Source organism: Rhinoderma darwinii, chromosome 1 (assembly GCF_050947455.1).
Source record: "Rhinoderma darwinii isolate aRhiDar2 chromosome 1, aRhiDar2.hap1, whole genome shotgun sequence".
NCBI lineage: Eukaryota > Metazoa > Chordata > Amphibia > Anura > Rhinodermatidae > Rhinoderma > Rhinoderma darwinii.
In genome coordinates, this window is record NC_134687.1 from 301,148,581 (window position 1) to 301,161,813 (window position 13,233).

General features: G+C 47.0%; 1 protein-coding gene across 1 annotated transcript; it reads right to left on the reverse strand.

Annotated features, from left to right (window-relative positions):
• Nucleotides 1–10,728: 10,728 nt before the first annotated feature.
• On the reverse strand, nt 10,729–12,808 carry LOC142746594 (uncharacterized). Its single transcript, XM_075854929.1, has 4 exons — nt 12,486–12,808; nt 12,128–12,281; nt 11,781–12,012; nt 10,729–10,782 (listed from the first exon to the last, which is right to left on the reverse strand). The coding sequence occupies exons 1-4, from the start codon at nt 12,667–12,669 to the stop codon at nt 10,729–10,731; spliced, it is 624 nt and encodes a 207-aa protein (XP_075711044.1). The 5' UTR covers nt 12,670–12,808.
• Between the last annotated feature and the right edge of the window lie 425 nt (nt 12,809–13,233).

Below are 13,233 nucleotides of genomic sequence, written 5' to 3' on the forward strand. Positions count from 1 at the left end.
GTGGCTTCTTCGTAGCGCTCTCCTCGCCACGTCTTTAGTGAGAAAGCCATGTTCACACGCAGCAGAATGGTTGTGGTTTATTTGCGGGTTTCCCCATACCCTCCATTCAAGTGAATTGGATTTTGCACAAATAATTGTCATTGTGGATTTACTTGAGTGAAGAATATAACTGCCCACGGTCTCTAAAATCGCCAGGTTTACATTATGTGGATTTGGTGCCGAATTTTGGGGTGGATTCTACACTGAAGAGATGAGGCGTTTTGTTTTTTTTTAAAATCTTAATGCTGCGGTAAATCTTTCCTCATGCTGTGGAAAAAACATGGATTTTAGGATATTTCATATTTTCAGAACAGTAATGTTGGCATTGACCCGCAGATAATGCAGCAAATATGGCTTATTATGGGCACTGGTGTTATGGTGATCTCCTAATATCATTAGATTTGTAGCATTTTGGGGGAATTGGTTTATAAAAGATAATTGATTTTAACCCCCCCCCCCCATATCACACATATATATATATGTATATATATGTGTATGTATGTGGAAGCAGTATACCCCCACATACACGTGATAATGGACTTGCGGGCACAGGAGCTGGCATGTGAGCCAAGCTCTAGGAGAGTGGCAGTGATTGACGTTCTAGACCATACCTAGGTACAGTACATTGTATATGGACTGGCAGCAATGTAATGTCGTAAGTAGATAAAAATAAATCCCCTCATGGGACTATAAAAAAAATACTATAAACACCATTTTTTAAATAAATTATTGAATTAACCTTTTGGATTTTTTTACAATTTTTTCCACCCCACATCCCAAAAGCCATAACTTTTTTTATTTTTCCGTCAATAAAGCCATATGAGGGCTTGTTTTTTGCGGGACGAGTTGTACTTTTTTCAAAGCACCGTTTGTTGTACCGTATAATGTAGCGGGAAACGAATCTTTGTGGAATAGGAAAAAAAAACAGCGATTCCTCAACATTTTTACGGCTTTCACCGAACTGTAAAAATCGCATGTTAACTTTATTCTACCGGTGAATTCGATTAAGGCGTTACCAAGTTGATATAGTTGTTTTTTTTATTTACTACTTTTACAAGGAAAAAACTAATTGTTAAAAATAAAATTTGTATTTTGTTTCACCACATTCTGACAGACATAACTTTTTTATTTTTCGGTCGCTTGAACAGTGTGAGGGCTTGTTTTTTGCGGACAAGCTTTAGTTTTTACTGGTACCGTTTTTGTTTTTTTTTGGTGCATATAGGTTTTTGATCACTTTTGATAAAAAAAAAAATTAAACCGCTAAGGTGACCAAAAACTTTTTTTTTTCTTTTACGGCGCTCACCGTTAAATACTGTTAGTAGACCTGAAATTACTATAGAGGAAAAATGGGAAAAGGTGTTTTTTTAACTTTTAGGCCCCATGCACACGAACGTGCTGTTGCGGCGGCAATTCCCCCGAAAATCCACGGGAGAATTTTGGCCCCATTCATTCCTACGGGGCCATGCACACGACCATGGTTTTCACGGTCCGTGCATGGCCCGGGAGCCTGGACTGCAGAAAGAACGGGCATGCCATGTTCTGCGGTCCGGGCTCATTGAAAATAATGGCCATGTGCATGGCCCGCGATTTGCGGGCAGCTCGCGGCTGACACTCCGCTGCCGGCCGACCCGAAAATCACGGCCGTGCACATGGCTACGGTCGTGTGCATGAAGCCTTAATATTTTTTGGTTTGTTTTCACTTTTTATTTACACATTTTATTCGTTCCCCTAGGGAATTTGAACCAGCAATTGTCAGATTGCCGGTACAATACACTTCAATACTAATGTATTGCAGTATATTGCCATTTTTACAGGCTTCGAAGACAGACTTGAGGGTCTTCATTATTCCCCCGGGCTGCCACGACAACCATCGGCACACTGCGGTATGAGGGCTTTGTTTTTTTCAGAACGAGCTGTAGTTTCTATTGGTACCATTTTGGGCTACATGAGACTTTTTGATCACTTTTTATTTCTTTTTTTGTGAAGTATGAAGTGACCAAAAAACAGCGATTCTGGCGGTTTAATTTTTTATGGCGTTCACCGTGCGGGTTAAATAATGGTATATTGTAATAGTTCAGACTTTTACAGACGCGGCGATACCAATTTTTTTTATTCTCTACATTACCTTAGAGGAATAATGGGAAAAGTTTTTTAATATATATTTCTTTTTTTATTTGTTTTTTTAAACTTTTTTTTTTTCACATTTATTAGACCCCTAGGGGGCTTGAACCAGCGATCTAACGATCGCTAGTTCAAGTCCCCTAGGGGAACTAACAAAATGCATTGCAGTATATTGTAATTTTTACAGGCTCCTGTGCATCCCTGCTAGATGCAGGGCTTAATAGGACATGACGAAAGGCAGTCCTGGGGGCCTCCATTGGGGCCTTGGGCTGCCGTGACAACCATCGGCACTCCCCCATCGCATTGCGGGGGGTTGATGAGCTGTCGGAGGGTGGTGCCCCCCTCTTTCTAACATCTTAGATGCTGCGATAGTGATTGATCGCAGCATTTAAGGGGTTAAACGGCAAGGAACAACGCAATCGCTGTTCCAGGCCGTTAGTCCCGGGTGTCAGTTGTAATGCACAGCTGACAACCGCTGCGTAAGAAGCAGGCTCACCGGGTGAGCCCGCTCCAAACATCACCCCTCGCACCACGACCTTTTGACTGGGTTTGCTCGGCTCCTGTGGCCTCCCGGCCACTTCCTGATTAGGCTGGATTCACACGAGCATGTTCGGTTTGTAAAGGACGGAACGTATTTCGGCCGTAAGTCCCGGACCGAACTCAGTGCAGGAAGCCGGGCTCCTGGCATCATAGTTATGTACGACGCTAGGAGTCCCTGCCTCGCTGCGGGACAACTCTCCCGTACTGTAATCATGTTTTCAGTACGGGACAGTAGTTCCACGGAGAGGCAGGGACTCCTAGCGTCGTACATAACTATGATGCTAGGAGCCCGGCTCCTTGCAGTGTGTTCGATCCGGGACTTGCGGCCTGAATACGTTCAGTCCATTTCGTAACATGCTCGTGTGAACCCAGCCTTATGGAAACAGTCAAGCATGCTGAGCTACACTATTTCTGTAAATTCCATAGAAGTGAATAGGAGTTATGGAAACAGAGTAGCATGGCGAACTAGAGCTCCGCAAACCGCTTAGCTTGCCCTGCTACGCTGTTTCCGTAACTTCCATTCACTTCTATGGGAGTTTTGGAAACATCATAGCTCAGCGAGCTCGGTTGTTTTAGTAAGGCCCCATGCACATGAACGTGCTTGTGCGGCCGCAATTCCCCCGAAAATCTACGGGAGAATTGCGGCCCCATTCATTTCTATGGGGCCATGCACACGATTGTAGTTTTCACGGTCCGTGCATGGCCCGGGAGCCTGGACCGCAGAAAGAACGGACATGTCTTATTACGGCCGTCTTCTGCGGTCCGGGCTCATTGAAAATAATGGCCGCGGCCATGGCTACGGTCGTGTGCATGAGGCCTAACTCCCGACTACCCAATCAGTAAGTGGCCGGAAGGCAGCAGGCGCCAAGCAAGGTAGAACAGGGATTAGGGGGCCCTGTTCTAGAGATAGGTGTGGGTCCCAGAGTGGCATCTATCGGACATTTATGGCATATACTGTTGATATGCCATAAATGTCCAAGATAAGGAAAACCCCTTAATGACCAACGATTATTTCTTGTTTTTTCACTGTTGCGTTCTAAGTGTCGTAACTTTTTTTTTTATTCCGTTGACATAGCTGTATAAGGGCTTGCTTTTTGTGGGACGAGTTGTTTCTCAAAAAATTCCTTCAAAGCCTGTCCTATAGAGGCTTGGAGTGCTGGGGAATTTAAAAGGAACATATTTAATCTCCAAGAGCAGCTACGAGGGGCAATGTATTGATCAGATAGCGTAAGTTAAATTGGCGCATGATCCGAAAACTCGGAAGCAGAACGCCTCCAAACATCTGTCCATTGATTTCAATGGGAAAAACGGCATTCTGTTCCGACGGGACTTTTTTTATAAAAAACGGTTGCCTAAAAAAACGGCCGCGAAAAAGAAGTGCATGTCACTTCTTGGGACGTTTTTGGAGCTGTTTTTCATAGACTATTGAAAACAGCTCCAAAAATGGCTGTGAAAATCGCGTGTAGCTTAAAAACCGTCTGAAAATCAGGAGCTGTTTTCCCTTGAAAACAGCTCCATATTTGCAGACATTTTTGAGTTTGTGTGTGAACATACCCTAACTCTTCCTCCACTACCAAAGAATTCAAGTCAGGAGACAATCTGGTTCCTCCAACAGAACGGTCCATATCCTTATGTACCACTACAAAAGGCACTTAACAGCTCCGTGTGTCATCACCATATGATGCGTGGCTGTGTGAGTTTCGCGCAGCCGCCATCATTATGACACTCTGTTTGTATGTTTGTAAACAGAAAAGCACGTGGTGCTTTTCTGTTTTCATTCATACTTCTTACTGCTGTTGCGCGAATCACGCGCGTCCCACGGAAGTGCTTCCCATTGACGTGATGCGCGAACAACGCACAAATATAGGACATGTCGTGAGTTTTACGCAGCGAACTCACGCGCAAAAATCACTGACTGTCTGCACGGCCCCATTGACTAACATAGGTCCGTGAGAGGCGCGTGAAAATCACACGCGTTGCACGGACGTATTTTACGTTCGTCTGAATAAGCCCTAAAACCCCCTTTCTGTAAGGATTTAGCTTTTGACAGTACTTTTTTTTAATAAAGAAAATTTGTCTAGTATTAGGGGCATATAAAGAAACTAGTGTATGTGAAATTCCAAAAAACCAACAGTGTAAAGGTATACGTTTAAATTACTAAAGTGTAAATATTCTGCCTGTATAAACGTTTAAAATAATTATTTATTTAACAAATTTATTATTAAAATTGGTAGGGCACAGAGTGCCAGAAGATCCAGGTACAGGCGTTGGCAACCAGATCAAGGACGCACAATGAAGTATGTGTGATAAAGAGTCAGCACGCACTCATTCATAAGTGCCTGAGGTGTCTGATGTAAATTGTCACATAAACTAACTCCATGTGCTGGCAAATATTGGTTAAGTCTGATTGCCACAGATTAGCAGGCACACTTCCCAACGCGTTTCTGCACCACATAGGGGAGCGTCCTCAGGGGTACGAGTTGCCTGATTATTTTCGTAATGTTCAAAAAGTGCCTGTCAGCTGATATTCAGCTGTTCATTTGAAGTAACGGCGCATACGAGACACTGATAGCGGTCTGGCGCGCGCCGGGGAAACTCGGAAGCTTTAACAGCCCAAGCCCCACCTACAAGGCATTGCGTAATGCCGGGCCGTCCAATGAGAGAGTAAAACGTCTAAAAACGACGCCCACCCAGAGGGCGGCTCCATAGTAACCACGCAGCCAATGGGATAGATGCATAGAGCATCAATGGTAACAAGGGGGAGCTAAAGGCGGCCGAGCATACAGCGCCGATACCAACAATGAGAATAGACGCCGTGTGTGTTGGTAGGAAATCCAGTGAGCAAATAAACAAAGTCAATGTTGCACAATGCCGTATCGATGGCCCAAGGTATACAAAGCACAGCATATGTTAGAAGATGTAAAAATGAAAACGGGAGGCAGTGCCACACTCAGATATGGGGCCAGTCACAGAGCAAACCAGGATATACATAGGTGTCAAAGGATGCAGTGTCGGATAAACAAACTCAATGGACATGGGATATTACAAGAAAGGAAGGTAGGATATAGACTCATTAAGGCCCAGTGGCTTGATGGTTTGCATCCTGAAAATCCACTGGGCCTCCTTCTGTAGAATACATCTATCCCAATCTCCTCCCCTAACAGGCATGTTGACATGTTCCATCCCTTGGAATTTAATAGCAGAGGAGTCTCCCCTATGACAATCCCATACATGCCTAGAGACAGATGTATCAGCTCTATTCTTAATATCACACATATGGTCCCGAATTCTGAGTCTGAACTCCCTTTTCGTTTTACCAACGTACTGCATCCCACATTGGCACGTGATAAGGTACACCACCCCCTTAGTGAGACAGTTGATAAACGACCTGTTATGAAACATAGCTCCTGTTGCAGTGCTCTTAAAGGTTTTACTTTTCAAAACAGAGGTGCATGCTTTACACCTCCCACACTGGAACGACCCAGTGATATTGGTAGAGAGCCATGTCGTGGCACCAGTCACCTTCAGGTGACTATGCACCAATCGATCCTTAAGATTGCGGCCTCTACGGAAGGTAATTTGAGGCCGGTCCCCAACCAAACCACCCACGTCCGGGTCCGCTTTAAGGATATCCCAGTATGAGGTAAGTATTTTTCTCACCTCATAGTGTGCAGCATCATAGGTACCAATAATCCTCATGACATTGTCCTCCTCTGGAGGTGTTTTTGGACTTAATAATGACTCCCTGTTTGCTGTCATGGCATGTTGGTATGCTGATTTCAGAACACCACTAGGATATCCCTTATGTTCAAATCTCTTTCTCAGATTATTGGCCGACACTTTGAAATCTGACAGTGTGGTGCAATTGCGCCTTTCTCTAATGTACTGACCCTTTGGTATGCCCATCTTCAGGGGTCTAGGATGACCGCTATCCCACCTGAGAAGGCTGTTTGTGGCCGTGCTTTTCCTATACATTTCTGTCTGGATATGGCCCTGGTCCGTCTTCTCTATTTGAATATCAAGGAATGTAATATGTTTCTCCCTGATTTCAGAGGTGAAATAGAGACCCAGGTCATTGATGTTCAAGATTGAAACAAATTCTCCAAATTCTGCTGTTGTGCCCGACCACAGTATGAAAATATCATCAATGAATCTTAGCCATAATAAAATGGAAGAGACATACTTCTCCATTTTATCACAAAACACAAATTCTCTCTCCCACCAGCCCAGATAGAGATTGGCATAGGTGGGAGCACAGGGGCTACCCATGGCAACTCCTCTGAGCTGGTGAAAGAACTTTTGTTCAAAGACAGAGAAATTATGCTCCAGTACAAAACGCAATAGGATGAGCACAAATTGGTTATGTGCACTGAATTGAGCCCCTCTCTCATTGAGAAAGTACTCCACAGCCCCACAGCCCAAGGAGTGGGGGATGGAGCTATAGAGAGCCTCTACATCCAGGCTCGCCAAATGGACATTGGACTCAACTTTAATCCCTTCAAGCTTCCTAAGTACCTCCATCGTGTCACGAACATACGACGGAAGTGCCGTAACAAAGGGCCTCAAGAGTGGGTGAGGGCCCCTTCACTGATTTGAGGGCTCCCTCAACCACTAATCCCCCAATTAATGACAACACTCTTTTGGATGTTTTTCTTACGGTTGTCACCAATCAATTGCAAAAATTGGAGGCAGACAAATACTTGCATCATAATCTGTCACGGGAAGAAACATTGGCACTTAAGGCACTAGAAAATGACACTGACATCATAATTAAACCCTCGGATAAGGGGGGTAATGTGGTCGTTATGGACCGTGCACAGTATGTTACCATGTGTACTAATATCTTGAAGGATAAACTTTGCTACAGTATTATGACTGCCAATCCCACAGTTAAATATATGGCTGAGCTTAAAGGAACAGTGTCATCACAAATTATTTTTTTATATGTTAAAGATGTTAGTGCTTTATTAAAAACGTTTATATTCATTTGTGTGTTTGTGTTTTACTTTTTCTTATTTTTACACTTTTTCTTCCCTATGGGGGCTGCCATTTTTTGTTCCATTTCTGTCTGTGTCGATTAACGACACATACAGACATGGAATACGGCAGCCACAGTCCCATAGGGACTGCGAACGGCTCCCGTCCCATTGACTTCCGTGTACGGCGTCTGTGTGGGAACTGCGCATGCGCCGCTCCCACACAGTCCAATTCGAAATTGGCGCCGTCCGGCGCCATTTTCCTGTGGACCGGAAGTCGCGGCCGGACAGTAATATTACTACTTCCGGTCGCGGCTTCCGGATTTGTGCACTTGGACCAGCGGCAGCAAACGGAGCGGACGGGCCGGAGGGAGCCGCGGCGGCAGGAGCAGGTAAGAGATTTCAATGTATGTTCGTGTTTGTGTGTGTTTACTACTGTATGTAAACCTACTACACTGTGTGTTAGCTCAAAAAATGGCGACACACAGTGTAGGAGGTTACACCGTTCAAACCCCTCGTTTATCCCGGCACTAGCTCCATCTAGTGACCAAAAATGGGTAGTATTATAAATTAGAATTAATTTATAATATTTCCTGACTCGTGAAAAAAATAAAAAAAATTTGAACAATGTTTAATCACCCACACACTAAATGTTTAATTAAAAAAAAAACAAACATGTTTTTCTGGCAACACATTCCCTTTAAGGATATCTTGGGGAAAGCCAAACACGTCAAGATTATTGATGCGCGAGAACTGGCGTTCATTGTGGGAAAGTGTCCACAGGTAGCTAGCTACCTTTTATAGTCTTCCTAAGATTCACAAGGGTCTCAGTCCACTCAAGGGAAGACCTATTGTTTCTGGGATTGATAGCGTCTCTCAGAATGCAAGCATTTATGTGGACAGGATCTTGAGGCCCTTTGTTACGGCACTTCCGTCGTATGTTCGTGACACGATGGAGGTACTTAGGAAGCTTGAAGGGATTAAGGCCTCATTTACACGAGCGTGTGCGTTTTGCGCGCGCAAAAAACGCTGCGTTTTTCGCGCGTTTGTATTGCGTATGGTCTGCGTATACGCAGGCTTGTTGCGTTTTTTACGCGCGCAGGACTAGCGTTTGCATCGCGCATAAAAAACGCAGAGGGGATTATTGGGACGCCTGCCTACAAATAGGCCAGCTGGCCCAACCCCTGCTTGCTGGTAGAACCCAGTTTTGAACCTTCTTTCCGCCTCTGCAGAAACAAGCGTGTGTTTTTCCCTTTACGTTGCAATTGCCTTGACATCCAACTATTATGGCTTCGCCATCGCTGGCACGTGTGCTTCTTCTCTGGATGATCTCACGTCGGTTTGGCGAGCGGCGACACATGCTGCAGCACCGGACGTCTGTAAGAACTCGCATTTGGCTTCATCCACTTGTGGCGCAACGTACTATAAAAGGCCATTTCCATACCCTGTATGTGGAGTTAAGGCGGCATCCCGAAAAATTTCGTGCCTTCTGCCGCATGTCTGTGGCCGCGTTTGACCTTCTTCTTGCGCAAACTCGCTCTGGTCTCACCTACCAGAATACCAACATGAGACGCTGCATTTCGGCCGAAGAACGGCTGCTTGTGACCTTGAGGTATGTGTGAAACGGATTGCACTTAGACCATGCCGCTGTCTGCTTATCCAGCCCTCCACTAACATATGTTCTGCCTTTGTATTTCTTTCTCGTTTTTTCTTAGATTTCTGGCCACAGGCAATAGCTATCATTCGTTGCATTTTGAATTTCTTTTGGGAGTGACCACCATTTCGTTCATTATCACATCCACCTGTGTCGTGTTGTGGCAGAGGTTAAAGAGCACGGTCATGCCGCAGCCCACGACAGAACAGTGGCTAAGTATTTCGGAGGGATTTCTTAGAGCGACAGAATTTCCGAATTGCATTGGTGCCGTAGACGGCAAACACATTCGTGTGAGAAAGCCCCCACGCAGTGGCTCCCAATACTTTAACTACAAGCAGTTTTTTTCTATGGTCTTGTTAGCCTTGGCGGACACCAATTATAGTTTCACTATTGTTGACATTGGCTCGTATGGAAGCTCCGCTGATGCACGCATATTCCGTTCTTCAAGAATGGGAAAACGACTCCTCAATAGGCGACTGGTGGTGCCGGAACCTTCCATCCTCCCGGGCTCCAGTGGCCCCCCTATCCCGTATGTTATCGTTGCGGATGAGGGCTTTGCACTCACTAGGCAAGTCATGCGTCCCTTTGCAAGAAGGGGCTTGGATGACCGTCGGCGCATGTTCAATCTCCGCCTGGGACGAGCTCGGCGCTGTGTGGAATGTGCCTTTGGCATTATGTCAAACAGGTGGCGTGTATTTCTCTCAACCATGCAATTGTCCATGCCGAATGTCACACGTGTTATACAAGCGGGTGTAGTTCTGCATAACTTCTGCCGCATTAATGATGCTAACTTTGATGCAGAATATATCCTGACACATGCAGGCACCACTGACAATGTCCCGGTGAATCCTCAAGGGCGATCTGTCTCTTCTGGCCTTCGCGTGCGTGATACGTTGGCAGCATATTTTGCGTGCCCATCTGGACCAGCACCGTGGGGGCCAGAAGACCTTTGAAGGGGTGTATGTTCTTTGGCGGCTTCACTACCCACGTGTCATGTGACCATGTAACTATTGTGTGTATTTGTGGGTTTGGGGTTGGGTTAGGGACGCGCAAAACCAGAGGACCCTTGACGCGCGTTGCGAGCTTACATCTCTCAGGGGTTCAGCAGGACTTTATACAGTTGCTGAGTTACTTTCCCCATATATCCTGTTGTGCCGACTACACTTTAGGACCGTCCAAGTGCAAGTGTAGTTCGTTTGCCTCGGGGCCCATGGCAGGACCTAAACTTTGCAATCGCTTTCAAGCTATGTCAAACCCCGACAGATGAACTAAAACCTTATATCACATGGCCATGCATTGGTCCAAAAGGCCAGAGGTGTGTGAGAGTGTAGGCAAAGGAACATTGTGGCAAACCTTGTGTTGTGTGGTCTAAATGAATAATAACATGAAAGCAAACCATTAACCATGATTATTTTTCTTGATGGCTTTGGAGCCAACTAAAACGTTTTGCACCTGAACATACACATGAAGAACATGGTGTAACGAACAAAAAAACAACAGCGTGCGCACACAACAAACGTGGGCAGCCTTGCACCACACACAACATTGCCGTCCAAAGATATTCCCACCAACACACTCACAGGTGTTGGTATCTTTGTCCTGGGGAGGCATATTCCTGCATATCAGCACCACTATGCTGGACCTGGAGCTGGGTAGCTTGTCCCTCGCCAGCATAGTGGTGCTGATGTGGTGGGTGGAATGTGTGCCCTGGCAGCTGGTGAGCCATAGGGCGCATGTAGGGATACGGCCGTACCATCTGGGGAACAGGGTGGAATTGCCCAGGCACCTGGGCCGTGGGTGGCGGCATGTAATTATTTCGCCACTGCTCTATTGCCGTGAAACACATATGGGGATTGTGTGGCGGTCTGCAAGCGTCGATCAATGTGACGATCGACGCCTGCAGACGGCCCATAAGGTCCATCGGCACCAGGCGTAGGAGGGGGACAATGCTGTGGCCGAAGGCATCATTCCCATCCTCCTCTGCGGCTCGCCTGAGATAGTCCAGTACCCGCGTATCCACCTGGGCAGCTGTGGGGCACGAACACGCCGACATATTCCTGCATATCAGCACCACTATGCTGGACCTGGAGCTGGGTAGCTTGTCCCTCGCCAGCATAGTGGTGCTGATGTGGTGGGTGGAATGTGTGCCCTGGCAGCTGGTGAGCCATAGTGCGCATGTAGGGATACGGCCGTACCATCTGGGGAACAGGGTGGAATTGCCCAGGCACCTGGGCCGTGGGTGGCGGCATGTAATTATTTCGCCACTGCTCTATTGCCGTGAAACACATATGGGGATTGTGTGGCGGTCTGCAAGCGTCGATCAATGTGACGATCGACGCCTGCAGACGGCCTATAAGGTCCATCGGCACCAGGCGTAGGAGGGGGACAATGCTGTGGCCGAAGGCATCATTCCCATCCTCCTCTGCGGCTCGCATGAGATAGTCCAGTACCCGCGTATCCACCTGGGCAGCTGTGGAGGGCTGTGGGGCACGAACACGCCGACTGCGGGCTCGCACGGGCCGCTCCTGGGCTGGAGAGGCAACCGGCCGTTCTGACTGGCCTGGTGCGGGCTCCTGGGGTGTCGGCTCGGGGCTGGGTGGCAGGATATTGGGAGCAGGGGGTTCGGCCACAGACTCCCCCACGTCAGTCTCCTCTGCTGTGTCCTCCAAATTGTCGGTGGTTCTACAAGGAGCAAAAAAAGTATGACTACAATATCTAACATTGCCCACAACAACACGTTGGCAGACAGGACCTTGGCAAACACACATTACACTCATGCAACGGCATAAACGCTTACGTGCGCATATCCATGATGTCCTTCAGGAACATCAGCTGCTTAGTATATATGTAGGGCCGTTTGCGAGATGCCCCATCTCCGCTGCGTCCCTTGTCACCCATCTCTCGCCTGAATTGATCACGGCAGCTCCGCCACCGTGTCTTGATATCTTGGACTGTTGGATGTAACAAAAACATAACACGCCATCAGAACTATCACCTCTCACTTCAAAATGAAGGGCCCTGCAATGGCAATGCGGTGGGACGTGGGGAAGCACCTGCTCCACCAAAGTTTCTCATGCTAATGAGCGCAATACACATACAGGGCCCAGGTTTTCGATAGGCATGACAGGCATTGACAGAAAATGCCAGGTACTCACCCAACCGAGTGCGGTCCCGGGTTCGGCCAGTCTCCCACTCTTGCCCAAAGAGGTTTTTGGCCACCAACTCCCATGCGTCCTCCTTCACCGTCCTGTTATGATACTCCTCACATCTGGTATCCCATATCGCTGGATGCTCCTGGACAAAAAGGATGAGGCGCTCCACATCCATCCCGCGCGGCATGGCTGTAGTATGGCTGTGAAACGCTCAAAACTATCCGCACACAACTCTCCTGGCACTGGCTAGACTTGCCCCCTCGCACTTGAAAGGCAGGCACTTCCTGGTTTGGAGTAGCTTTGTGTAGCTTTATAGACTAATTAGAATGGACATAACAGCTCTTGCGTGTTTTTCGCGCATGCAACGCAGGACCGTCCGTGTGGCATGCGTTGTTTTCACGCACCCATTGAAGTCAATGGGTGCGTGTTGCGTGAAAAACGCAAGAATATAGAACATGTCGTGAGTTTTACGCAACGCACTCACGCAGCGCAAAATTCACGCATCGTCTAAACAGCCCCATAGCCTATTATAGGTGCGTACGACACGCGTGAAAAGCACGCGCGTCGCACGCGCGTATAATACGCTCGTGTAAATGAGGCCTAAAGTTGAGTCCAATGTCCATTTGGCGAGCCTGGATGTAGAGGCTCTCTATAGCTCCATCCCCCACTCCTTGGGCTGTGGGGCTGTGGAGTACTTTCTCAATGAGAGAGGGGCTCAATTCAGTGCGCATAACCAATTTGTGCTCATCCT

Coding starts and splice junctions, on each gene's coding strand:
- LOC142746594 (XM_075854929.1), bottom strand. CDS start 12,669: ATGCCGCGCGGGATGGATGTGGAGCGCCTCATCCTTTTTGTCCAGGAG. Junction 12,282..12,485: donor CCGGGACCGCACTCGGTTGG/GTGAGTACCTGG, acceptor TACATCCAACAG/TCCAAGATATCAAGACACGG. Junction 10,783..11,780: donor CTGCCCAGGTGGATACGCGG/GTACTGGACTAT, acceptor GTGTATGTTCAG/GTGCAAAACGTTTTAGTTGG.